This window comes from Emys orbicularis, chromosome 1, assembly GCF_028017835.1.
Source record: "Emys orbicularis isolate rEmyOrb1 chromosome 1, rEmyOrb1.hap1, whole genome shotgun sequence".
Classification (NCBI taxonomy): domain Eukaryota; kingdom Metazoa; phylum Chordata; order Testudines; family Emydidae; genus Emys; species Emys orbicularis.
In genome coordinates this window covers 134843231-134869901 of record NC_088683.1, presented here as the reverse complement: position 1 = coordinate 134869901, position 26671 = coordinate 134843231, and the positions used below count along the sequence as shown (strand labels likewise).

The following is a 26671-nucleotide window of genomic DNA, read 5'->3' as shown; positions in this document are numbered from 1 at the left end:
CCTTTCAGGCCCTCTTTACACATAAGAAAGGTGGGGGTGGGGAGAGACAAATTTACATTTTCTCCTGTGTTGCTCATCATTAAAGTTCCAAAAGAAATGTTAACTCTGCCACATTTCACATAGTGTATATTTCTATTTGTCTTTTGTTAAATGTGTATTGTAATTAGGGTGACCAGATAGGATGAAGAAAATATCGGGACACATTTTGGGGGGGGCAGTCCTGCCGGCAAGGGGCGGGGGGGGGGGCGGGAAAAGCGGAGTCCTGCTGGCAGAGGGGGGGGGGGGGGGGAAAAGGCGGAGTCCCGCCGGTGGAACCAAAACAAAACAGGAGGGCGAAATATCGGGACAAATTGTGTCCCGACCAAACATCGGTCAGGACGTGGGACAAACACCTAAATATCGGGACAGTCCCGATTTTATTGGGCGTCTGGTCACCCTAAATGTAATATGTTGTAATGTAAGCCTATGCCATAATCAAACAGATTGGGCAATATAGCCCGTTAATACTGCTATTCCAGGCTTTTACTTTTGTGTTTCTGGACTTTGATTTGATCTGGGCAACTGTAGTGAGACTTCAGATAATTCTACATACACAGCTAAATATGAAGGGCTGCATCAAACAGAACGGTTTGTGTACAGAAGTTGTGTGTAACTGAGCTTTGTAATCACAATGTCTTTTAATAAATTGAATATCAAATTATGATTGTTGGATATCCTTTGTTTAATTATGTGACATTGGGGACACTATCTTCTATGAGCAATTGCTTTAGACAGTCATGGAAGAAGCAAAAGATTGAGAGGAAGCAACCACTGTTCAGAAGGGGGGAAATGTTCTGGCAAGGGCTGGTCAACAAGTAACTCTTTTGCTATAGATTTCACACACACACACACACACACACACACACACACTACAATGCTGATTTTTTTTTTATTGTCATCAATACAGTGCAGTGTAGATTCATTTTGTAAGCTGCAAAAGTGCCTTAGTGATTTGATTTAGGCACCTAAGTTTCATTGACTGTCAATGAGTGTTAGGTGCGGAAGGGCTGGATTCACAAAGGAACTTGGGTGTGGTGATGGTGAGCGTCACTGTGCCTCACTTTAAGGCATCTTGAAAAATTACTGGGATTCACAAAGTCTGAGTTTGGTGCTTCAGCTCCCTGCAAGATGAATGGAGGGAGATAGGTGCCTCAGAATGGGATTCACAAAAGCTAGCACACTAGGCAGTTCCCTGCCTAAGTTAGCTAGTGGGAGATGTCAGAGCGATGGATTTGTTCTAAGCCCCACCCCCTCCGAGTTTGGGGCCGAAGGGCAGGCCAGCACTTAAAATATTGCATTGGCACAGCTGCACCACTGTAGCACTTCAATGAAGATGCTGTAAACTGATGGGAGGGAGCTCTCCCATCGGCATAGTTAATCCACCTCCCTGAGAGGTGGTAGTCATGTCAGTGGGAGAAGCTCTCCTGCTGACATAGCGCTGTCTACACGGGGGTGGGGGTGTGTCGGTACAATGACATCACTGGGGACGTGGATTTTGTATGCCTGGGTGATGTAGTTCTACCGATATCAGTCTGTAGTGTAGACTAGACCTCCGTCTGAGCTGGAGGGAGATGCCTCCCTCTGCTTAGGATTTGCAGCTGAGAATCCCTTCTTGGTGTTAGGCCCCTATTCTGTTTTAGCAAGAAAGCAGGGTGGGGGAGGGGAGACCATAACTTCTCTAACCACTGGGCAGAGACTCACCTGGATTGCAGGAGACCTGTTCAAGTCTCACCTGAGGGGGAGAAGGGATTTGAATAGGGATCTCTGACACCCCCCCCCCCCCCCAGGGGAGTGTTCTAACCAATGAACAATGGGATATTCTGCTGTGGGGAGGGGGGGACCCCCTTCAGTCTCTCTTGTTGCAGCTATTCCCCTGTGACTAAATGATGAAAGAATCATTGGGCCAGAGAGCGAGAAAGAGCACACATGAGAATGACGCGGTAGCCTGGGGGTTAACGCAATTACTTGAGAGGTAGGAGAACCAGGATCCCTTGTCCAGTGACTTAATTATTTAGCCACAGTGGAATAACTTCAACAAGAGAGATTTAGGGAACGTCACATCAGAAATATCCTATAGCGCAGCAGCTAGGGCACTTGCCTGAGACCCCTCCTCAAAGCCTGAGACCCCTCCTCAAAGCCTTTCTCCCCCTTGGGAAGAGATGGGTGTGTGTGTGGGGGGGGTGGAATTGAACCAGGGCTCTCCCAAATCCCAGGTAGTAGTCTAACCACTAGCTAGGCTAAGAGTTGAGTACGGTCTTCCTCTCTCTTCCCCCTGCTCCCTTAGAAATTCAAATAAAATTCTATTCAAATGGGCTTGGCTGTGGGCTGGAATCCGGTTAAGACTGTAAACAAAGGCCAATGTAGGATGCTGGGGGGGGGGGGGGGGTAAAAAAGCAGGCATCCAAGAATAAATTAACATTTATGCATAACTTAAGGAGGGGTTTGGCATGTATTTTGGGTGCTTTCTGCTACTAAGTTCACATAGTATTGACTATAGATCTGCAGGGGATTTCAAAATCTAGAGAAATCATCCTGGGGAATTAAAAACACAAAACCAAAAAATCCTCCATAGGCAACTGGTGTGAGGAAGAGGGAAGAAATCACATCAACCTCTTGGCACCTCTGGATAACCTGAACACATCAACCATAAACCAGTATCTTGCTGCATGGGGCCTTGGTCTTACAAAGAATTAGGAAGAAAAGTCTGACCTCCCATCTACTGGCCATGTGTAACCAAAAGGCTAAGGTAAGTGGGCTTCTTTACAAGAAAGGAATACCATGAGTAACAGGTGCACACTATCCCATTCCCCCTTGAAAGTCTATAATAAATAGCAAGTGGGAAGGCTGACAAGGACAAATTCTTGTAGGGTTTATCTAGCCACTCACTAGCTGATTGTGACATCAGCTTAAATGGGGATAACATCCATCAGCTGGAGTCTTGGGGGTGTTCTCACAGCACTCCAGCCACTGGCAAAGAAGAGTAGTGAACAGAATTCATAGGCAGCACGAACAGAGCCCTGCATTCCCCTACTATGGAATTCTACTGCCACCTAGCATGCATTAGGCACAAGGAGAAACCCCAGAATCGCTTCTGCAGGCAACATAAAACCAAGCAGATGCTTGTTCGGGCTACTACTCAGACTTTTGCTTCCAAAATGAGTGACCGTAGCTAAGCCAGAACATGAAAAAAGAAAGAAAAGGGGTCATTACATCTCAGTAATTCAATTTGGCTAATGGCACGCTATGAAACACAGCTGGATTGGTTCTCAGGCTAACTGGCTTGCTTTCAGAGGCTGGGCTGTAGAACAGGCATATGGCATGGGTCAAGGAATCTGGAATTAAATTTCTTCATTTAACTGAATATAGCCTTTTGGTCCAACTATTCCTGGGCTCAATCTGGCAACATTAGCTGCAAATACAGCTCCTCTCCCCCACCCCCGTTAAAGGAAACATGCAGTAACAGAAAACGGTACTCCCTAAAAAGATTTTTTTAAAGTGGTAAATTAATAGCTAATTATATAGTTAGGGTGCCACCCACTAAAGTCCTTCGGCACTAAGTCCCATTTTTTAGGTGCCACTGCAAGCTATAAAACTGCTGTTTGGCTGCCACCTTACCCCATAGGTGCCTAGGCACAGGGTGAGTTTAAGTTTTTGCAGTTAAATTGCTTGAGCACCAATGTTTCTGCCTCTGGGTGTGCATGCTGTTGCCTCACACTAGGCATCTAGACACCTAGCGCCCCAGAGCAATTCACAAACTGGGGAAGATAGTGCTTCCACCTAAGTCAGGGGGGTGGAGGAGCTGATCCCTTAGGCATGCTCAGGAGAAAGTGGGGGCGGGGCAGCTTGAACTGGGACAGGGTCACTCACATACCCTCTCCACTACTCAGGTAAGGTTATAAGCGGTCCCGCTCCCCGCAACGGTTTTATTTCAGGCCCTGCACACAACTTAGGTGGAGGAGCACCTAATGTCTCCCAGATCAGGGCTTGCTAGCAGCACTAAGTGCCTCACAGCAGCCCAGACTAAGGGGACCTCTACAATGCAAAAAAACCAAAAGCCTACAGAAGCAAGTTTCAGAACCTGGGTCAAGTGACTTGGGCTTGTGAGGTGCGTGCTGCGGGGGCTAAAACTGGTAGGGTAGTGGTTCCTGCTCAGGCTGCAGCCTGGGCTCTGAGACCCAGGGGGGCTGCTATATGTTAGCCTCATAGTCTGAGCCCTGCGATCCCAAGTCAGTTGGCCCAGTCTTTTTTTCCTTTTGCAGGGTAGATGTAGCCCTAGTCACCTAGGTCTGCAAGAGAGCCAGGGCATAGGACACAACCCTATCATCAGCATTTCCCACTGGTTCACTTAAGCAAGGTGCCACCTATCATGCTGGCTTTGTGGGTCACATTCTCAGGCACCTCACTCTTCTCCCCCTTCAGTGTACAGGGAACCTAGGCACCTAATGCAGGCTGTGGATCCCAGTGTTGTGCCTGTGATTTTCTAGGTGCCATGATGCTCAGTATCCTAATGCCCTTCATGGCCCCCACCCTTGTTCCCTAGCACTTGACATCCAACACCTGCCAAACACGGAGGCTAGCCGGCTAGGTATAAGGTTTCGTTAAAACTTAAGCAGGAAACAAGGTGGAAGGGAATGCTGGGAAAGGGTCAAGGCAGAATCTCTACAGTAAAGCTGAGTGGCAGTCATATTAAGGATAATACGGTTAGCTTCATTCCATGTTGGCCAAAAGTGACTTTCTGTGAATGTGACCTATGAGAGCTCCCACACAGCAGACACTGCCTTTCCAGCGTAGAACTAAGACATCAACTCTCACTGGAACAAACAAGGATTCAAAACTGTAAGGTACTGTAAGTGCCAGTTTCTATGGCATACTTCAGTGGGAACTACAGCTCCTCAGTACCCCTGAAATTTCAGCCACTTTTATTTAGGTGCCTCATTTTAGGTATCTATTTGTTGGCCTTTATCTTGTAGGCTGAGCTAGCTCACAAAGTATTGAGTGATTACCTCAATTGGTCACTAGGTGTCACTTTCCCTCTTCAATACTAACTTCATGCTTAGCAATAACATGTTGGATCCAGTGGCACCTCTATTTTTACAGCTGTAGATCTTACAGAAGAAAGATTAAAAATTACTGGACTCTTTCAGTCATGGGTATGGTGACTAGAAGAGCAAGCTTCTTAATACCGTTTGTTTTACCTGCTCAGAGAAGGGTAAGAATTTATTCACTGAAAGCTAAAGTAAATAAATACAGGAAATTGTCATAATTTTTTTTTTTTTTTTTTGAGGATATATGGGTGAGATTCTGCCTGCAGGTGCATGAATGGCTTCTGTCATTGTCTCTGACATTGATGCACTCTGATGTTTGGCAAGTCACTTTACCTTCTCTCTTTTTCAGTTTTCCCAGCTTTAAAGTGAGAGTAATAGTCACTTTGTGCAAATACTCTAAGCTCACATAAAATATTTCCGAGAACACTGTAGCAAACTATTTTATAGGCACAGTATCTAGCTGTAAAGGAATACCTGCTGTAAAGAACAAAGGCGTTGGAGTTTATAGTAACCTATTTCTCAGGGGTGAGTTATTGCTGCATAGCATAGAGTTCAAGTCCATCCTCTGTGATTCCTTGCTGGAGTAAATAAGAACTGTGCATGCATTTCCCTTCCATGTATTAAATGCTTCTGTGACAACATGGTCCCACATGTTTCTGCTTGGAATTTCCCTTGGACAAACTAAGGGAACAATTAAGCAATATGTTTCTAGAAAGCTAAACAGAAAATTGTTTGGGAATAAATCATGGGGGTTTTTTTCAGCGTGAAGAGACATTTCTAAATCTTTTATTAGACATTACAAAAGTAACCACAGTCAAGCAAGTTATTGGGATAACTGAATTTGTGTCTTTCATCCTGCTAGCCCCTTAAATCACTTTGTATGATTTTTTCTCTGAACTCTCCAATTTATATCCAACTGATGAGGTGCTCAGAAGGGAACACAGTGTTCCAGTTGTGGTCTCCACAGTCAGCTCCTTCCCCTCTTCGCTTGCGCTTCAAGAGATCTGCCTGTGGCTATACTGCTTTAGATTTTTTTTTTATTAAGACTTGGCATAATCATGGCTTTCAGGAATGCCTCCTACCCTAGGCTGCAGTGCCTCAAAATATTCACCTAAGAAAAAAAATCAACTACATTAAGAGTGGGATTTTCAAAAGCTCCTAAATGATTGTTTCATTGGGACTTGTGCCCCTAAGTCACTTCCCGCTCACAACCCCGGGCAGCAGGGGGTCCACCTGTGAGCAGGGGGGGGGGGGGCTGATAGCCAACAAGCAAGGTAAGTAATGCAGTGTCTACAGATCCACTGCATTGCCCTAATTATCTCCACCTAAGCCCTACGCCTCTTGCGGAGGTGGAGTTATTAGGTGGGTGTAGTGGGCGACTTACATTGGTGGGAGATACGTTGTAGGGTAGACACTTACAGAGTTAGGTCACTGTAAGCTGCCTTATATCAACCTAACTTTGTAGTGTAGACCAGGCCTCAAAGGTACTGAGGCATTGCTCTGCTCAGTGTTGCAATGCCTACGCCCTGTCTGGCTTGCTGACTAGTGGAATCCTCAGCTCTGAGCTATGCACCTAGGCTCCCCTCACAATATGTGCATGGGGAGAGTTTGAAACCTAGAAACGAGATCCTTGGAAGACAGAAAGCCGAGTGCAGAGCCAGGAGTGAAATGCCAGGGAGAGGGGTGCAGGCACCTGAATGGCTGACAATGTACTTGGCTTATGGGCCAGAGACAGGCAGCTCTCTATGCTTGGGATCCTCAGCCAGAAGCCATCTCCTGCAGTTAGGCACCGAAGCATCGTCAGCCAGTAAGGCAGCCATTACATTAATAGCCAAAACAATCTCTTTCTGTCTCCTGCTCATGCTAGATACCTCTCTCAAGCTTGCCCCATTTCCCTGTGCACCCCAGGCTCTATTTGTGCAGGTGCTGTGTCCCTCCCACCAAATCTATGGCCTGCATCCAGCCCTTCTGCAGGGACTGACAGGTCTTAAGTGTGGTCATACTATGCCTACAGGATAAGGCCATGCTGGCAGAACAGGCATTCCCCTGCCTAATTTTGAGAATCCTGCTTCAGGCCTGAGCTGCACATTAGCTGTGGGATGATGTCAGGGCTTAGGTGGCTTTGAAAATGCCAGTTGGTACAAAGTTAGATGCCTACAGCATTTGGGAAATTTCAGTGGGGTTTAAATGGTGGACTTCAACACCAAACTAGCTTAGAGGATCTGAGCCTTTGTTCTTTAGGGTTGTATTTTCAAATGGCAAGTTTAGCAGCATAGCTTAATTTAAAAGAAACAACATGCAACTAAAATGCTCTGAAAGCACAAACAAGGCCAAGGTGGTATCACAATCAAGGCCTGACAGGCAAAACAGACCTGAAACAGCTCACTGTGTTTAGGATTTAGACAATTCTTTGAACAGCTGTTTGATAGTTTAAAGTTGGGACCACTTGTGTCTTTCCCCTCCCCCCTCTTTTTTTACATCTTGTGACTGTTGCCAGGGTAATTTACAGAAGGAAGAGACCACCCTCCTTGCCTGATATTCCTTGTTAAATAGGTTTCAGTCTCAAATCTACTGTCAGAATGTGGTAGCCATCACTAAGCACAGAAAAGGCAGGACTGTCATCAACCTAGTGCTTTTGGGTGTGACCACAGTACTGTTAGCACACCTGTTCCCTGAACTAACCATCTCTCTAATGAACGAACGTCCTTGTTTGTGATAGAAGTCTGCCTGTTAGATGAACACTAGTGGTATTTGGTGGAGAGAGAGCACAAGTTCAGAACTGTAGCCTTGTGCAACACTTGTGGGCTGTGGTGGTAGGAGGAATGATGCTTAGTTACAACATAAAATGTAAGCAGCAGCTGGAGAAGTGCTTACATCAGCTATAGTCAAAGTTCAGTGTAGGGTCAACTTCCCTCCGAGGCAGATAAAGGTAGTACCACACAGTTTCATCTGTATGGGACCTTAAAGAGAGGTTCTGTTTGTTCTACAAAAAGTGTCAACATTAATATCCATGCAGAAGGAGGCACAGCTGGCGCCAGTGTCCTTGGACAAGTTTTCACTCCCCTGCTGTGTATGGGGTAGTTGCTTCTCTCCACCTCAGCTATGGCTACATTTCATTGGTGCTGTGTCTGCAGTTCAAAGAGCACTTTGGGACTGTTCAGCATAAAAAACTCATAAGTATTAATGTGGTTACAGTTCACTCCAATTTGACAAAGATTAACTAGGCAAAGAGTAACTATGAATCTAGAACACTTAAAAGAAATCACTGCAGATTCATTCTAGGAATAAAGGAGTGGGGTGATGGCAGGGAAAGATAAATGTAAATTATAATCTTCTCTATCTGGCAACAAAAATGCCTAACACCTGTTTAAGGAAGACGGTTCAGGTGCCAATTCCGCTTCTGAAAATGAGTCCTAAAATGGGATTTGTTTGAGGAGGGGGAGGAAGGGAGAATAATGTTGCTCCACTTGATACCTTAAATTCTTAAGTTTCCTTGTACAGGTGGAGCGTATAGAACAGCTTGACTCCAGTTCTGCTAAAGAAAGATGTACACTAAATAAAACCCAGTATGGAAAATATTCAAAAACTGCACAGTTTCATATATTAGTCACTTTGGTGATGCCTAAGTTCAGAAGAAAAAAAAAAAATCAATCACCATCTCCTTGAATTTAATGAAGTTCTTTAGGATACTATTAGGAATGCCATAAATCACATTACAAATGTAAGAGCAAAATTTATGGCAATGTAGAAGTAAGGTATCAGTTCAATGCTAATCAAAGGAACACAGTTACATACGAAAAAAGATCTATACCATGGGTAGGCAACCTATGGCACGCGTACCGAAGGCGGCACGTGAGCTGATTTTCAGTGGCACTCACCCTGCCTGGGTCCTGGCCACCGGTCTGGGGCCTCTGCATTTTAATTTAATTTTAAATGAAGCTTCTTAAACATTTTAAAAACCTTATTTACTTTACATATAATAGTTTAGTTATATATTATAGACTTGTAGAAAGAGACCTTCTAAAAACATTAAAATGTATTACTGGCACGTGAAATCTTAAATTAGAGTGAATAAATGAAGACTCGGCACACCACTTCTGAAAGGCTGCCGACCCTTGATCTATACAATTCTTAATAGATTGCCCAAAGATTTTTCTAACACTATCCACTCATGTTATAAAAATGTGCCGCATTATTAGGATATAACTTCCATTAAAAATGCAATAAGAACATCAAGCAGTAAGAAGATTTGATTAACAACTGTGAAACAGTTGACTTGCAAGATCAGTTCATATCTGTATGACTTTAATAGCAAATGATACAAAATTATGCCTTTGAGGAACTGGAAGCCAAATCCTGGAACCTGCAGGCAGGCCAAAAGGACCTAGCTGCATGCTGGGTAGTGTCACTCTGGTATGGCTGTGTTATGTGTGTGGTAGAAGCCCTCATTCACCTTCCCCCAGACCTTTACTGCAACTCCATGGCTGAAGCACCCCCTGCAGCTACTGCCGGTCTATAGGAGAAGACTGTCAGTGGATTCCTTGGTTCAAATTCCTGCTCTCCTCCCCCACCTCTACATGCATTAGGAGCCCAATGGAGCAGAACTGCATGGAAGCAAAGGGTTCCCAAATACTGCCCTTATTTGCAGCAGTGGTTCTGTGGAGCTAGGGCCTTCTATGGTCATGGGGGAGAGGCCCAAAAGTCACTTTGAGCCAACACATTAGTTCACTTTCTACACATTTTGGCACCATTTATTCCTCCCTAGTACATCCCACATGTCATCTTTTTTCAAAGGCTCTTTATGTGACAGCTCAACCCATCCCCTCATGTTCTAGAATAGCAACACCACTGCCTACTTTGGCAGTGCACAACTTTATAATAGCAGTATTATCCCACAACCTGATAAGCATAAGACTGATGCGCTCTCCTGAAAAGCAATGGCTCAGCATGCTTTAAACAAATGATTGATATCTACTTCATTTGCTACTGTTTTGCCCTGCAAAACACAGCTAGGTCAGAATCTTGCTAGAATCAGAGGTGTCCAGAAGCTCAAGCAACGATGCTGAATCACCACAACAAGTTTCCCAAAGCTCAGATATTTAGAAGATCTGATATGGCTGCTGATGCAATATTTTCCCTATTTTGGTTCTTTTAATGTCATAGAAAGCGACTGATTATAGTGCTAATTATTATTTCCACGGGAATAACAGATTTAAGATTTATCCCATCGCATGAACAGCTGATGCCTTCCGAATAAGTCGCTCAGTCAATGGTGAATTTGGTCTCAACCCATCACGTTCTGTCAGGAGGCATCTGAAGGAGGTAAGGGAGGGGGAGGAGGGGAAAAAAAAAAAAAAAAAGACCTTAAATACAGTGCTCAAAATCATAACAGCAGGTTTTTCTGTTTCCTGGTTTAGTAGTCATGTGTCATCTGAAAATAAGGAACTAGCTGCAGCAAATAGGCTGGTCAACATTTTAGTCGCTGGCACTTTAATGAGTTATTCAAGGAAAATCAGTGTAGAAAACAGAACAGCTATGTTTTTAAATGCCCGTATTTATGCTTTGACCACAATGCAGGACATATACTAAGACAGTGACCTTCCCTTTCCCATTTCTAACCCTGTTTCACATGTTCCCTGTTTTCACAGCCACGTGGCACTGAAAATAGCAAAGCACAAGAACTCTGTGAGGTTGTGCTAAATAATCTTGCTCTCTTCCCATCAAGATCCTAAAAATTCCCTTGTTCCAGCTCACCTTCTACCACTAACCATCCACTCCTGCTCCGATACCTCATAATCCTTAACCTTATTTCAAATGTTTGTTATGAGGTCTCATACATAGACTACCCGCTCATATTACAGTAACTCCTCACTTACCGTCCTCCCATTTAATGTTGTTTCGAAGTTACATCGCTGCTCCATTAGGGAACATACTCGTTTAAAGTTGTGCAATGATCCCTTATATCGTTGTTTGGCTGATTTTACAAGGGAGCATTGCACAAGTTCCTCTTCTCTGCCTCCTCCCCCTCCCTTCCTCCCTCCCAGCGCTTCCCCCACCGCCAAACAGCTGTTTGGTGGCGCTTAGGACTTTCTGGGAGGGAGGAAGCTGCCCCCCCCCACCCGGAACGCAGGGGCTTTATGGGCTGCAAGGCCCTGGGTTAAGGGGGCCCCGGGGCCCTGGCCTGCAGCTCTAAAGCCCCTTTCGGAATGCAGCCCTGTGAGCACGGGCCAGAGGACACAGGGGCAGCCGCACAGCCAGCAGCCGGAGAGAAGCGGCGCTTTCCCCTTCAAAGCCGGCCGGAGAGAAGCGGCGCTTTGAAGGGGAAAGCGCTGCTTCTCTCCGGCTGCTGGCTGTGCGGCTGCCCCTGCTCCTCCTGAGTCCTCTGGCCCATGCTCACAGGGCCGCATTCCAAAAGGGGCTTTAGAGCTACAGGCCAGGGCCCCCTTAGCCCAGGGAGATAGAAGAATAAAATGAGCAAGAATCTCTTTATACCTGGGAGGTTGGAATGATTTTCATTACTTAGAAGCTAGGGGTCTGATTCACCACTCATTTACACACTTGTGTTAATCAGGACTAACTCCAGTGAAGTCAGTGGAGCTACTCTGGTGTCAGACTAGAGTAAGAGAATCTGGTCTTAAGGCTGCAATTCTTTCTGCTGGTCTGCACAGGTAGCCTCCTTCAATAGGCCTCAATATGGGGAAACGCGTCTGCTACTCTGCTCACGTGAGCAGCTCTTGTAATTTGTGCCAGACTGCACAACGGAGAGCTGAAATATGGCTCGACAATAACTAGGCTTGGCAGCATTCCACTTTAACTGATAACTGTCGGCAAACATTGATTTCAGCTGACACACTGAAATTGGGGGCGTGGGGGAGGAAGAATCAATTGGTAACAGTCGGTGCCTGCAGGGATCGGGTGCCACTGGCCCAGTGGCAACGCAGGGAGGCCTCTGTAGCTCTGCTGTCATGGGAGTGAGGGAGCAGGTCCAGAACAGCGTGGCTGTATAGGGCTGCCTCAGGGCCAGTGAAACCCAATCCCTGCAGGCACAAAGTGTGGGGGGAGGCAACTATCCTGGCGGGGCCAAGCAAAGACCGCCAGCCAGGACTGCGAGGAGGAGGACTAGGAGCCCCTGGCCATGGGGGTGGCCACTCCACAGCTGAATAGCTCCTGCTAAAATGCAGGGAGTCCTTTGCGGCCCCGCTGTCACGTCCGCTCTGCCCTGCCAGGACGGCAGCCTTGCCCACACCTTGAGCCTGCAGGGATCAGGTGTCACTGGTCCTGTGGTCATGCAGGTAGCCCTCTGCAGCTCCACTGTCACGGGTATGAGAGAGTGGGGCTGTGAGAGTGGAGCAGCAGAAGGCTCCCTGCATTTATGTGGGGCCAGTGACACACTCAGTCTAATCTCCACAGACAGAAGGTGTTGGGGAGGCTGTGGTCGTGCTGGCCCAGTCACCCCACTGCTGAGCAGCTCCTGCCCAGGGACAGCTCCCACACTCCTGACTGGTGTGTGAATGGGGCAGTGACACCCGATCCCCACAGGCACAAAGTGCGGGAAAGGCTGCAGTCCTGGCCCAGTGGAGCAGAGACCCTCCAGTCAGCACTCTGAGGAGGAGGAGGAGACCACTCTGTTGCTGAATAGCTCCATGTCCAGGTAGGAGCCATTCAGCAGCAGAGCAGCCTCCTCCGTGGCCGGGGATGCATCCTCCTCCTCTCAGCCTGAGCTGGGGGTCTCTACTGTGCCCTGCCAGGATCCCAGCCTTCACCACAGTCTCTTGTAGCTGAACTATTGACTGCCAATGAACTGACAACATTGACCAGCCCAGTTTGTAGCAGCTGAACAAAGTTAATATTTGACAATTGCTGCAGATTGTGCCCTAAAAGATTAAATGTAATACTACATAGCTTTAGTTTTGCTAGCATATAATTTTACTTACAATTTACAATGTTTAAAAACATTGACAATTTCTGCTTTCATAAATACTATTTCTATGGATATATATCATGGAATCCAGAAGTCCGTATTTTAGCAAGTGGTACTCACCTGGCCAGGTTCTGATGGGCTTTTGATTTGCAATTTAAAGCAGCATGGATCAATAGCTGGTTGAAAACATCCCTCTGACAAGAGAAGTCACAAAAATGAACATAAGTTAATATTTAGTAATAAATGCTGCAAGTAACAATTGCTTGGTTTCTAGGGGCTGGGTAAACCCATCGAGGAGGGATCTACTTCTCCCAACAACATTAAGCAGCTGAGACACAGTATTTATTATTTGTAAATTTGTCTCAATTATCACAAATTTAGAAAAGAAAAAAACTAAAAGGGAAGTGTAACACATGCTACTGAAAGACAAACAAGCCCTACCCAAATGCAATTATAAAAAAACCCTTCAACCCCTTTACCTGAGCATTGCTGCCTCCGATCTGTAAGAGCTGGTAGCGAATTGGATAAAGTAATTCTACTGTCTTGTCATAATTTCCATTGTCAAACTCTACCAAAGCCTGGCAAAGTGGCAACCCCAACTTCGGAGCCAGATCCAGCTCATGGTCTTCACCAGGTGCTCTGCAGAACAGGAAAGGAGTTAACTGCCAACTAAGCAGAAGGTCAGACTGCAGCACTTGTATTCTTTAGTGCTGCTCTGTCATCTCCTGCAGCATGATACTGTCGGCGCAAGTTAGTTTCACTGAGTTTAAGGAACAGTGCTACACGGAACCAAATCAAACACACACTCTGTACATTTTGCTAAATAAATGTGGAGGTTACTTACATTACAGTAACTGTGTTCTTAGAGAGGTTTTATCCCCAAGGATGCTGCTCTGCAGGATGTACATGCGCTTGTGCGCGCTCAATCAGAGACTGCAAAGTAGTGTGCAGGCCTGCACAGAGCAGTGCCTTGTGTTTTGAATGAGGGTATATAAGGAGGTGCAAGCCGGCTGCCACTCAGTTCCTTCTTGACCATGAAGCCAGAAGATCCACAGCAGCGTGGAAGGAGGGTGGAGCACTCATCAGGACAAAACCTCTCTAAGAACTCAAGTTACTGTAAGGTAAGTAACCGCTCCTTCTTCGAGTACATGTCCCTGTGGGTGCTCCATGGTTGAAAACTCCCAAACAGTGACTGAAGTCCAGTACAGTTTGTAGGACTGCATCACCAAAGGTGGTGTCATCTTTGGCAGAGGTAAGACGGCATAATGCTTGGCAAAAGTATGGACAGAAGACCAAATAGCAGTCCTGCAGATTTCTGCTATGGGAACATCCTTCAGTAGAGCTCCAGAAGTGGACTGAGTGCCAGTGGAATGTGCTGTTACTCAGGAAGGAGGCTGCACACCAGCAGGTCAAGATGCAACCCAAAACCCACTTAGACAGCTTTTGGGTGGAAATTGGTTTGACCTTTCTTCATTTCTATGAATGACACAAATAACCCAGGAGAGGCCCAAAGGTTTTAGTCCTGTCTAGATATAAGGCAAGGGCTCTTTTGATGTCCAAGGAATGGAGGCATACGGTTTTGGGCAGAACACTGACAGGGGAAGCTCCTGGTTAACATTATATTCAAAGGACACCCTTGGGAGAAAGTGAGGGGGGCATCGTATGAGCCTCTGTCAGGGTACATCTGGCCCACATCCATCCAGGGCTTCTCAGTCTTTGCCCACCCTATCGCAGCCAGATTCCTGAAGGGTCTACACAATATGTTTGCTTCGATTTGACACCCAGTTCCACAGTGGAACCTCAGCCTGGTTCTAAATGCCCTAAGGAGAGCCCTCTTTGAACCAGCGGCTGTCTGCTCCCTTCCCCACCCTCAAAACTTCATTCCTAATTGCCATCACCTCAGCAAGATGAATGGGGGAGCTGGGAGCGCATATGGCTGACCTACCATACACCACCTTTTATAAGGACAGAGTTATACGAGGCGCAGAGATCGGAATAGTGTTAATGCCCTGGACATTGCCAAGTGGACCTCTTGGGCAACCGGCTCCTGAGGAGCCAGTTGTCCAAGTATGGGAATACCCATAGTCCCCAGTGGCAGAGGCAAGTGGCTGCCACTGAAAGAATCCTTGTGAACGCCCTCAGGGCTGTGGATAGTCCAAAAGAGAACTCAATATTGACAGTGATCTGCCCCTATTACAAAACACAGAAAGTGCTTGTGTGAGGGGTGGGTGGCTACATGAAAGTAGGTGTCCGGTAGGTTGAGGGCAATGAACCAGTCTCCTGGATCTAAGGATGGGATTATGGTAACTAGTATCACTGTTCTGAAGTGTTGTGCTAGGACACAGTTGTTCAAGTTCCTGAGGTCAAGAATTGGTCTCCACGCTACATCTTTCTTGGGAACAAGGAAGTAACAGGAATAGAACCTTCTTCCAATGAACTCTAGTGAACCTGGCTCTATTGCTCCCAGGAGGAGAAGAGAATGAACCTCTTATCTTAGGACTTCCTCATGAGAAGCATCCCTAAAGGGGAGGGGGAGGGAGGAGTGGAATGGAAGTGAATAGAGTAACCCACTTTGACAACCTCCAATATTCACTTGTCTGAGGTGAGCGATTCCCAGGCTGGTAAGTAGTGGGACAGTCGGTCTCCAAAAGGCAGGGTAGTCACACAATAATTGATCCGATGGAGTGGGCTGCTTGATGCCTTCAACTGAGGTGTCAAAAGTGCCTTTTATAGGGAGTGTCTGGTTGAGTGGCCCCCGTTTTTGTGGTTTCAGCAGTCTCCAGAAGCGCTCCTGAGACTTAAGGAAAGTGTGCTGATGGTACTGGAATGATCTTGATCTTTGAGCAGTTTGGGATCTACTAAAGTGCCTTTTAATCACAGGCACATAAATCCCTAGTGACCGCAACATCGCTCTGGAATCTGTGTGTGTATGGAGGGAGGAGTCTGTGTGTTCACTGAAGCACTTAGGCCCTTTAAACAGCAGGTCTTCCATGTTATTCTGTACTTCTCTCGGAAGACCCAAGGACTGGAGACAGGATGCTCTTCTCATGATCACCACCATGGCCCTGGAGGCTGTCTCAGCTGCAGTAGACCAGCTGGTAGGAAGTCTTTTGCAACCAGGGGATAAACTGAATCTTTCTGGTCTTGTCACAAGTGCTCAACAAAGTGTGTAAACTTGGAGTACGTGTTAAAGTTGTGTTTTGCCATTCAGGCTTGGTAGTTGGCAATACAAAATTGGAGAGCAGCTGCTGAGTAGCTCTTTCCTCCTAGCAAATCCAGCCGCTTGGATTTCTTGTCATATGGAAAAGGCCTAGAGAAAGATTGACTGCTTCTCTCGTTGGCTGCGTTGACTACAAGAGAATTGGGGCTGGGGTGGGAGTAGTACTCCATTCCTTTCGGTGGGATGTAGTTTGAGGTGATGTGCCTTGAGAGCTAGGGGCTACAAGGTTCAAACTCACGTGCTGATCGTCAGAGCCCTGAGTGCATGGGACCCCAGCAACGCGCGAGTGTTCAGAGAATACGGAATCGGTCAACGCTACGCTCAGCTGATGTGGCAACTCATGGTGTCGGATGCCATCAGGTGGTCAAGGGACATCTATCTAGAACACACCACCGGACATCGGCAATACCAGGAGAGATGAGCTGTTGTGCTGATGAGAAGCGCAGTCGGGAAAGTAACTGAAATACTTCCCTGATGGATTGCATCTTCTAACGGACAACCTATCCTAAATTCTCAATTATTGAGGGACAATCTTCACTTATTGATATATTTGCTTTCCACAACCAACTCTGTATAACTTTTCATGAGTGATGTACCTGAATATTTGGATGCTAATATCTAAATTGTATCGTTAAATTTATTAATCTTATTTGGGTTATTGCTGATTATGTACTATATGTATTGTATTACTTTTAAACCAACCTTTGTACTTTTGGATAATTTAAGCACTATACCCAGCTGTACAGACAGACACTCTTTTCTTAACCTATGTATTATATAATTTTAGCATTTGCTTTAATAACATTTCTTATCTGCCCACTTACACGTTAATAGCATTATGGCAGATGTTTGCCATAGGGCGCATGCGGGCGATAACAATGCCTCATTGATGGGTTAATATTCAGGATGTCCACCAAGGAACGTTTCAACTCCTGGATTTCCTCAAATGGGATTTGAAGAGAATCCACTAGCCTCTTCATGAAGTCCTGAAAGGCTTTGAAATCACCAGTGTAGGACTGCAGTGGTGGCATTATTGCCTCATCCAGAGATGACCTTACAGAGGGAGGTGAGATGTACTTGACCTGAAACTCTTCTCTTCCTGTATATCATCTGGTACCTGAGAAGTGCGCAGTACCGTGATGTACAGTACACCAGAGGACAGTCTGCAGGTACAATACACCAATGACTTTTTCCTCAGGTATCCAATAGTACTGGTCACTGTAGGGATCCTCTGAGTCACAGCAACCCCACTGGGGAGGGGGATAAGGGAAGGGACTCCAATGAAAATCATAGTCACTGAGCCTATGGTATTTGGTAGTACCCTAGAATCCTCTTCATGAAAGGGACTCATGTGAGTAGGATAGTACGGTACCAGGATAACATCCTGTACCGAGATCTCTGAGTCCCACGAATCCTCCTCTGAGCTAAAGGGGGGGGTGGCTCTCTATTGTCCTAACCAGGCTGGCGACTTAAGCAAGTTTCAACTTGCAGCTGTCAGGGTGGTACTGGAGAGGTGGCTCTAATAAATCAACTCAGTATTGGAGACTCAGGCTCAGAGATTATGAAATCCTCTGAAGAAAGGAACCTGGAAGGAGGTGGAGGTCTCTGATAGCCTTCAGACAAAGTGTGTGTCGGTACTGGAGGTGGAAATGCTGACTGGTGAGACGGAGGCTGTTGCAGTACGGAGGTGGTTGTAGAATCATCTCCCGCCTTAGATGTATACTGAGCTGCCGGTGCTGGGGCATAGATGATACCTTGCAGTGCTGCTATACACACAGGGCTGTCAGTGGTGCAACCGTGGCGGTTACTCTGGTGGTAGGTAGGTTGTCCAAGTGGGGCTTCTTCCACAGTACCAATCCCTCCATTCCGGACTCAGTCGGTGCCTCTACTGTAACCTTACAGTGACAAGAGGTCTCCCGAGAGCGGGTTTAATGGTTTATACCTCTCCAGGCAGGGAAAAGGAGTATGTTTCTTCTTTCGAGTTTTATTCTCTGGGGCCATAACCAAGACTACAATGGAGACCAAGGCGACCTGTGACAGAGACCAATGCATGAGTGGGGGGGGAGCAGACCTCTCCAGAGTTAGATCATGTTCTATTAACAGGAACTTACATCTAATTTCCCCGTCTTTGACTCTACCCTTTAAACCCAGACAAACTTTTCATTTAGAAGGATCCTGGGAGTCCCCCAAACACCACAGGCAACTTGAGTGTCTGTCACTATGGGGAAAGGACCGATGGCAGGTCTGACAGGGCTTAAAACCTGGGGGTTTGGGCGTAACAAGTTGTGCTCTGGCACAAAAGAAAGGTCCATAAAGAGAGGAGAAGTCAGGAAGCCCTCCTTGCCCCTGCAAGCACAATAGTGCTAAATAAAATAAAGAGTAACCAAATGAAACTAAATAGAGAAACTATAAAATAATGAAGTAAATAAGAAATTAAGGATTCCCAAGGTGAAAGGCAGGAAGCTGAATGCTGCGGACAGCAGAATGCTCCACCTTGAGCTGCAGGTGTTTGAGAAGGAACTAAGTGGCAGTGGCCTCACATCTCCTTATTTGCCCTCATTCAAAGCACAAGACACTGCACTGCGCAGGCACTGGCCCATAGACGCTACTTTGCAGTCTCTGATCAAGAGTGCCGGGGAGCGCACATATCCTTTACTGAAAATCCATGGGGACATATACTCAAAGAAGAACCTTATTCGCTGTAACTTTAAAAATTCTGAAATCTTAAGTATTTTAATTGGACAAGTGAAAACATCCTTTCTATAACCTCTTTTGACCTGAGTAGTTAGCCAATCATCAGGGGCCTTGCAGGTTGTTTCCATTCAGAGGAGATATTGATGATAAATAAGGCTAAGATTTAGTCAGGGGTATTTTTAGTAAAAAAGTCATGGACAGGGCACAGGCAATAAACAAAAAGCATGGCCCGTTACCTGTCCCTGACTTTTACTATAAATACCCCTGACTGAATCTTAGCTGCTCTGGGGGCCCCCGGGCACCGCTGCTCTGTGGCTCCAGGGGGGCCGATGGCTGGCCCCTGCTCCGGTGGCTCACTGCCTCCAGGGACCGCTGCTGCTCCGGAGTTAGCTGCCCGGGACCGCCCGAGCAGCAGCCAGTGTTGCTGGCCCCAGGGGCACCCCACAGCTGGCCCCGGGGCCGCCCCTGTAGGGGTCAACCACGCTGGCCACTGCAGCTGCAGAAGTCATGGAGATCCTGGAAAGTCACGGAATCTGTGACTTCCGTGACCTGCAGGATAGACTTGCAGCCTTAATGATAAAGTCAGATATTTCCTGATGCAAACCTGTTTATTAACAAGAATGTACACAGATTCCTGTTTCCCTCAACACAATAGGAAACGAACATACAACAGAAGCCAGTTTTTTTGCTCCATATTCCCAACCTCTTTTTCCAGCCAACCCAGCACTCTACCCAGAAAGCACTCTCAGATTTTTCCTCAGAGTCATGCTACAAGTGCTTTTCTGGATGTCTTGGCTTTTTGATTGCCTTCTCTGTCAGAGTGCCACTCACACCCACCCACCAACCAATATCCAGCAAACCTTTGCATCCACAAAGCTCAGTTTCTGATCAGCTTTGCTTATGGCCTGTGATTTGGGCAATGGCTCCTGTTATTTCAGTTATCTTATTCCAAAACGAGCCTAACTGATTCTTACATTATCCTGAATAAAAGGCAGGTTTTACACCCAGCAACTTCAACAGATTTCACCCCACCCCAGCACAACACAATGGAGAATTTTGTTTGCACACTGATCCACCCAAGAGAGGGGAAAGAGTCAACGGGTTAATGACCCAGTAGAACAGATTATTCATTAATCCAGTTTATTACCAATTCCCAGTATAAAACAAAGGGAAACGAAATTAAGCTGTGCCTGTCTGTCTGTCTTATGGAATATAGGTTTCTGTTTAAAACTTAATTTGTATAGTTATCTGTTGTCAGTTGAATCATTTTCTTAGCTCTAGATTTGTTAGTATATGACCATTAGAAATCTTTATAACTACATAAAACAGCTTAACCCTGTGGAAATGGAGTGCTAAATTTATGCTACTGAATTTGATGAAGGAGCTAACAACAAATAGCTGAGAGACAGTACTCCTAAACTACTTGGAATGTCAGCTAGTTGGCCCAGGACTGGTCTTTTTGTTTTGTTTTTGTACAGCAGGGTCCTGTTTCATGACTAGGGATTCTAGGCACTATAATACAAATGAATAATGATAAAGAGGCACACTAAGTTTATGAAAACTCACAAGGTAAAAATGTATATGCAATGTACAGCTGCAAGCAAAGAGAATAGACAAATATATCTTTAAAACCTTCAAACTCATCCCATGTCTATAATAGAAAGTCTTGAAAATATAGAGCAGGCTGTTGGTTGCTTAGAATTTTATGGTTATCTAAACAAATACAAATAGTTTCTAAAATAGGTAATGTAACTTATATTCTTGACATGAGTAACTAGTCCAGTTTAATACATCTTGGCTTAGTAAACATCAAGTTTAACTGGATATTTAGTTTTTCAAATATGCTTTACAATGTAAATAAAGTAAAAATAAGTGTTATAATGGTTCAAACTATTGCACTGCACAGCAACTACAACAATGACAAGGTTACAATAAAAGATGTAAAGATAGGCAGACAAGCAGAGCAAAGTACTGTAGCACTGGGTGAAGGGTTAGCAGTACTAAGTGTAAACTCATTAAATGTTCTACAAAATATCCATCCACTAAAGTTTAAGTTCTACAGCTCAGACAGTAGCTATAGAAAAGAAAAGAAGTCCATCATGATCTGCTAGTAGTAGGCAAACCAGATTACGCGGTTTTTCAACTCTACATTTCTCACATTTTCTGCTTGATCTCTTAAAGCCTCAGTGGATCATATTCACAGAATGTGAATCAGAGTTGTTCTGCAACTTTATGTCCAAAACAAAAATCCGTCACACTTGATATTAAGGTTCCATTTCTAAAAAGGGTAGCAGGCATTACTCTTTTTTTGGAAGATTGTTAGTGATTCCAAGAGTTCAATACGTTGCTTATAACCATGACTCATCTAAAACACTTTCTACTGTGTTTATAATCAACTTTAACACATAACTCTGTAACATGCTTTTAACATCATTTAATCACATAGTAACCTTTTATACACCATTTATAAATGGAACCATAATATAAAGGCCCTATCATTTTTCTAATGCTATGTATAAACCATCTCTATTTTTAGTAAGCTGTGGGTAGGGTGTGGGAGGGTTGTTGTTTTTCTCCCTCCAGAATACTCTACTCTTCTGCAAACTGAAAGACAAATCACATGCTCTCCCTTTTTTTTTGTAAGTGAAAACAGCTGCCATTGTAGGTGGCTACCTATTTACTAGCCCTGTCCATTTCAAAGTGTTCTGAGGTACCTTTATGCCACAAATGTCTTGCATCTGGCCCCAAAAGGTAAGAAGTAAAAAGCACCAATTGGCTCAGATTGTACACTGAAGAATGAAGGGAAATCAGTTTCACCCACCGAAAATTTGTGTACATAAAACAAAATCGGGAAAAATGTAAGAGTGGATTGTCATTCTCATACTGCCTGTGATGGTGATCAATAGCAAAATAAGAGCAAGAAATATTTTTTTTCCCCATACATAAACAAGGATGTGATAAATATTTTTCTATTTTGATGAAATACAAAAATATTAAAATTAGTATTGAAGAATCAAACTACCAAATCTTAGCAAAATTATTTTGGCAGCAGTTTAAACTCCATTTCATGTAAAAATGATAATTTGTTGTATACCTATAGCAAATATAGGATTATCAATATGGACACTTTATAGATATCTGGTAATGAATACAGAACAATGTTTTAAATTGATGCAGCAGAGCAAAAAGGGCCCTTATAGGTAGTTGGCTTATTTTGTAAAGTTTGTTCACTACTTTACAAGAGAAATGCCTCTGTTCAGCAATGAACACTTACATCTCTAGTATATACCATTGTAAGGAAAACAACCCTGTTTACAGGTTAAGATGCCACAACCACTCAAAGCAAAAAACCTACAGTGCTGGGATGAGTATGCTGTTCTCTGACAAGATTAAATACACACTCTAGACAATTACACACACTCACAGTAAAAAGTAACCATTAGGAAATCCTTATTGTATAACTTCAGAGACAACACCCTGCTGAAACCAGAGTTCAGGTTATAACAGCCTAAACCAAAAAAAAAAAATATATTATGGTACCTAGCAAACTGGAAGCAATTAATTATAATACTAATAAACCTTGTAATGGGAAAATATGTATTCAGAACAACATTTTAATTCACTTGCTTACTTTGCAAGTTCCTGAAGAGTTGTTAAGAGCTCATTGGTGGTTTTGTGGTCTTTGGCCCCTAGCGAAGACATGAGAATGTGGACATCATTGAAAAACAGAACATGATCTTTGGAGTGTTTCTTTGTGAGTTGGATAACTTCATTCCACCTGTCTCCTACCTTTACACCTAGGAATAAAATACGTGATTTAAAATAAGACTCCACTGCAAAGCAATTTCTTTAGCATATATTTCCAGTTTCATTCAGCCTTGTAAGCTTTAAAAACCACCTCTCAATACAGCAGACTTTGTAAACTACCACTCAGTGTCGTATCTCCCACTTTTGAGCAAGTACTTTATTGCTTATCTCCAAAAACACCTTCGGTCACTGATGTCCTGGACCCCTTTAGATAAGGTTCATGGGATAGATGACTTCCCCCAAACACAGATGAAGGAGGATAATGCCCACAGTTGTCATTCTGGATCTGCCTGTGGCATTTGATTACTAATACTTGACTGCATTTATAAATATGTGCAGCATGACTGGCTGTAGCAGAGTTCTGTGAAAATTATTATTTACAATTTAGGAACTAGTATTTTTTTCCTGGAACTCTAACTTCATCTTTACTTTAGAAAGTAAAAACTCTGCTGGCTGTATATTTAGTCTCATGGAACTGTTCGAATGATGCAATACCTATAGTGGACTACTTATTTCAAATATCAAAATTAAGAACTAAATATTAGTGTTGGCTTGATATTGACTATAAGAGCAGCCAATAGCTGTTTAACAGTTTATATGTATGACCTTTTAAACTGAGGCTGAAAAACAGATCTCTGGGGACAGAGAAAGTGAAATTTGCCAAAATAAAAGAACGTGATCTATGTTAACTTAGTTGAATGGAACTCTGTACTCACAGGAAAGTAATAAACTCTAGGGAGAAATAATGGTAATGCATGTTAATAGAAACTTAAAACTCAGCTCCCAAGAACAGCAGCTCTTTCAAGTATTTATTCTTGAAATAACCCACTGCTCAGAGTTGCTCTATATATTTTTGTAAATCTTCTTCTGCATGTTGGAGCACAAGGAGGAGTTTTATCTTACTATTTGAAGAAGAACAAGTAGAATTGAAGTAAAAACTAACAGTTCTTTACCTTCCAACTGAAGTCGGTACAGCATGGAGCAGTTATCTACTACATCTAGCATACTTCCACTTGACATGCATCTGGGAGCAATCTGCAATCAGAAAGCATTCTTAAACTGCATTACATATATTTAGGTGGGAAGTTAATTTGAGAGTCAAACTTACTATGACAGTTCAAAATTAATTCTGTCTCTTTACTCTTCCAGATAGAGCTATTTTGTAACAAACCTAATCACATCTTTCAGAAATACAACAATCCACACATAATAGTCATATTATTTTCTCTCTGTTTTCCCATTTATAAAATCAAATACAGTGAGTGTGAAAACTGCTTTTTCCTATGAGCTCTGCTTTCCCGTAAGTTCTACTATACTTTGCAACAGTTACTCGGTAGGACAAGATGTTTTTGTAAAGTTTAACACCCAAACAGACTTGTTATGCTGACTCCTAGTTAATTTACTGTGAATTATTTTAGAAAAATTCCTCTAAAGTTCAAGCAGGAGAGAACTTCAACAAGTCACCTAAAAAGGAAAAGACATGACAAAGGAAGTTGGAGCCAAACTAGTAACTGGCTTGGTAGTTAATCTGTGAGATCCAGTCTTAGTCATGATACCTTAGACCTATACAAAAACTATTTTACAAAATGTTAAACTTAAAAATTATCTATATTTTTTTCTGGTGCCCTTAAGGCCTCTTCATAGCAGCTAAGACAACGTGACTGAAGATAACAGGATATGAAAGTGGTACCAATAAAAATAATTGGAAAACACTAAAAAAATTAGTAGTTTCTAAAATGTGGTCTGAACAAAATATAAATATGATGGTGTGATAGAAAGGTTTTTTTTGGCACTGGTTTAGGATGACCTGTATAACTCGTATGTAATTTTCCCAGTTGAGTTGAATAATTTCTCTAAAATGCCAATTAAACACTTAAAAATAAAACCAGAAAATGGTATCACCCCTTTATATATTTTGTGTCATATGAAGAATGAGGCAGGTGCACCCTCTCTCATTGGAAATTTGTTTAATTAAAACAAAATTGATTTAGACTCACATGATTGTCATAAATTGTCAAAGCCGCTTCATAATCACCCTGTAAAAGCAAAGGAGGATTGTGTGATGACCTTTAGGATACAGTGTCCATAAGTGACTGGCTTATTTCTTCTTCTTCTTCCCAATATCTAATCTCAGTATCTGAAAAAAGAGCTCCCGAAATCATCCTACATAAAAACATAGTACGTATTGCAACCCAATACGCTCGACAGAAATATGTTTGTAAAGGGTTTCAATACATCTGAAATACTTTTAATAGGGAGAATTTAACAACATAAAATCTCTGATTCTTTAACATAATGGCCCTATTGGTCAGTCTCAGGTAATTTTTGCAAACTCCAGCCCCTTACGTTCTTTTTGCTGGCAAACTCTATTGAATTCAATGGGAATTTTGCATATGCAAAAACTACAGAACTGGGTTCATCTTTCTATCACAAAATTAGTGAATTTGCTTTTAATGTAATATTTAATTGTCTCATCTCAGTAATTTCTCTGCATTCCCGTACAGATTATTTTAGATTCTTTCCTTCTAAAATATCACTTTTGAAAACACTTTAGTAAAGCACCAAACACCACAAATTATACTGCAGTATATTCATAAATACATCCAAATATTAAGAAGGGAATAAAGCAGTCCATACCCTTTTGCTCAGGACTGCCTGCTAATATGAGACTATATGCTGTATGCTCCAGGTGGATGAATAGATGTAGAAGTGTGCTCCTACCTTTTCAATGAAATACAAAGCCCAGTGCCAGTAATTATGGCAAGCAAGCATGTCACAGTCCTGAGAAAAGAGAGAAAATATTTTACTTCCAATATAAACTCATATTCCAGCTGATTTTATAAGGCACTCTTCTCCTGCAATAAATCAGAGGGCATAATAGATCAGTGGATATTGGAACCAAGGAGCATAGACGATTGTTCCATTCTGAAAACTAACTATGGAACCCTCTTATTCAATACACTTGCTCTTTGTGGGTAGAGACACACAAACACGGAATCTCACAATACAAGTTCTACAGAGCCACTTTTCAGAGCAGAACTGCACTTTGACTCAGACTCTACCTCATTCTGCAACATCTTTATTGGAAAACCTCCAAACTGACAGGACTAATTTCACACCTTTCTGTCCAGCCACAAGCTGACAGTAGAAGGTCAAATACTCCTCTCCATCACACTGGCACAAACCCATTGGAAACAGCAGGCTTCCACCAGTGTAACAGCCAAGAATCTGCATCAACAATACATCTATGACAACTCAAATAAGCACAAAAATCACAAAGACTCTAAACCCCTCTATTCCTGCACAGCAGGGCGGTTAAAATTCATCTTATCACAAGGAGGACAATGTGCTCATTTAAGAGGTGACCACTGCAATATAAACCTCTGAGAAGCACACGTGTTCTCAGGATGTCAGCATTTTATGATATTTACATAAGCCAGTAGTTTATCATCACTTGTTTAATATTAAGCTGCAAAAGGACTACTGAGTCAGGTGGCTACGCGTCTGACATAAAAAATGACATTACTAAATTCGGCCTATACAATAATCTGTCTCAAATGTCATGCAGGTAAGATTATTGGGTCCCCCTCCATGAATAAAACATAGCTGCTTAGTGCTGCCAATTATGAGGGTCAGACACAAGTAAACTGTAATTGCCCAAGGCAGTGCAGTCCTGTGGGCTGCTCTAATTCAGAGGAAGGAAAAAAAGGGCAAACTGCTTTATTTCATTAGTGGATCAGTTTGGGTGAAGAGAATAAAACAATAAAATACAGAGCCAAGCAGCTCCTGAATCTATTGGTCAAAATAAAACTAACCAGCAAGAAAGTCCATGCAAAATCTACACCTCTCTTGCTGGGGAGGATAGAAGGTAAATTTTCAAAAGCACCTAAGTGATGTAGGCACCTAAGTCCTATTTCCAAAAGTGAACTGCACTAAGGCCCCTAA

At 43.6% G+C, this 26671-nt stretch overlaps 1 protein-coding gene across 1 annotated transcript in view; it reads right to left on the bottom strand.

Moving 5' to 3' along the window:
• Positions 1-8735: 8735 nt before the first annotated feature.
• Positions 8736-26671, bottom strand: part of LOC135895182 (tetratricopeptide repeat protein 38-like) — a 34042-nt gene continuing 16106 nt past the window's right edge. Inside the window, exons 8-14 of the mRNA XM_065423255.1 lie at positions 25448-25507; positions 24724-24762; positions 23680-23761; positions 22551-22716; positions 13485-13644; positions 13126-13199; positions 8736-10397 (exon numbers count right to left, since the gene is read on the bottom strand). Of these exons, the coding sequence (XP_065279327.1) occupies positions 10304-10397; positions 13126-13199; positions 13485-13644; positions 22551-22716; positions 23680-23761; positions 24724-24762; positions 25448-25507 (675 nt within the window). The 3' untranslated portion in view covers positions 8736-10303. The remainder of the gene's footprint in view (positions 10398-13125; positions 13200-13484; positions 13645-22550; positions 22717-23679; positions 23762-24723; positions 24763-25447; positions 25508-26671) is intronic.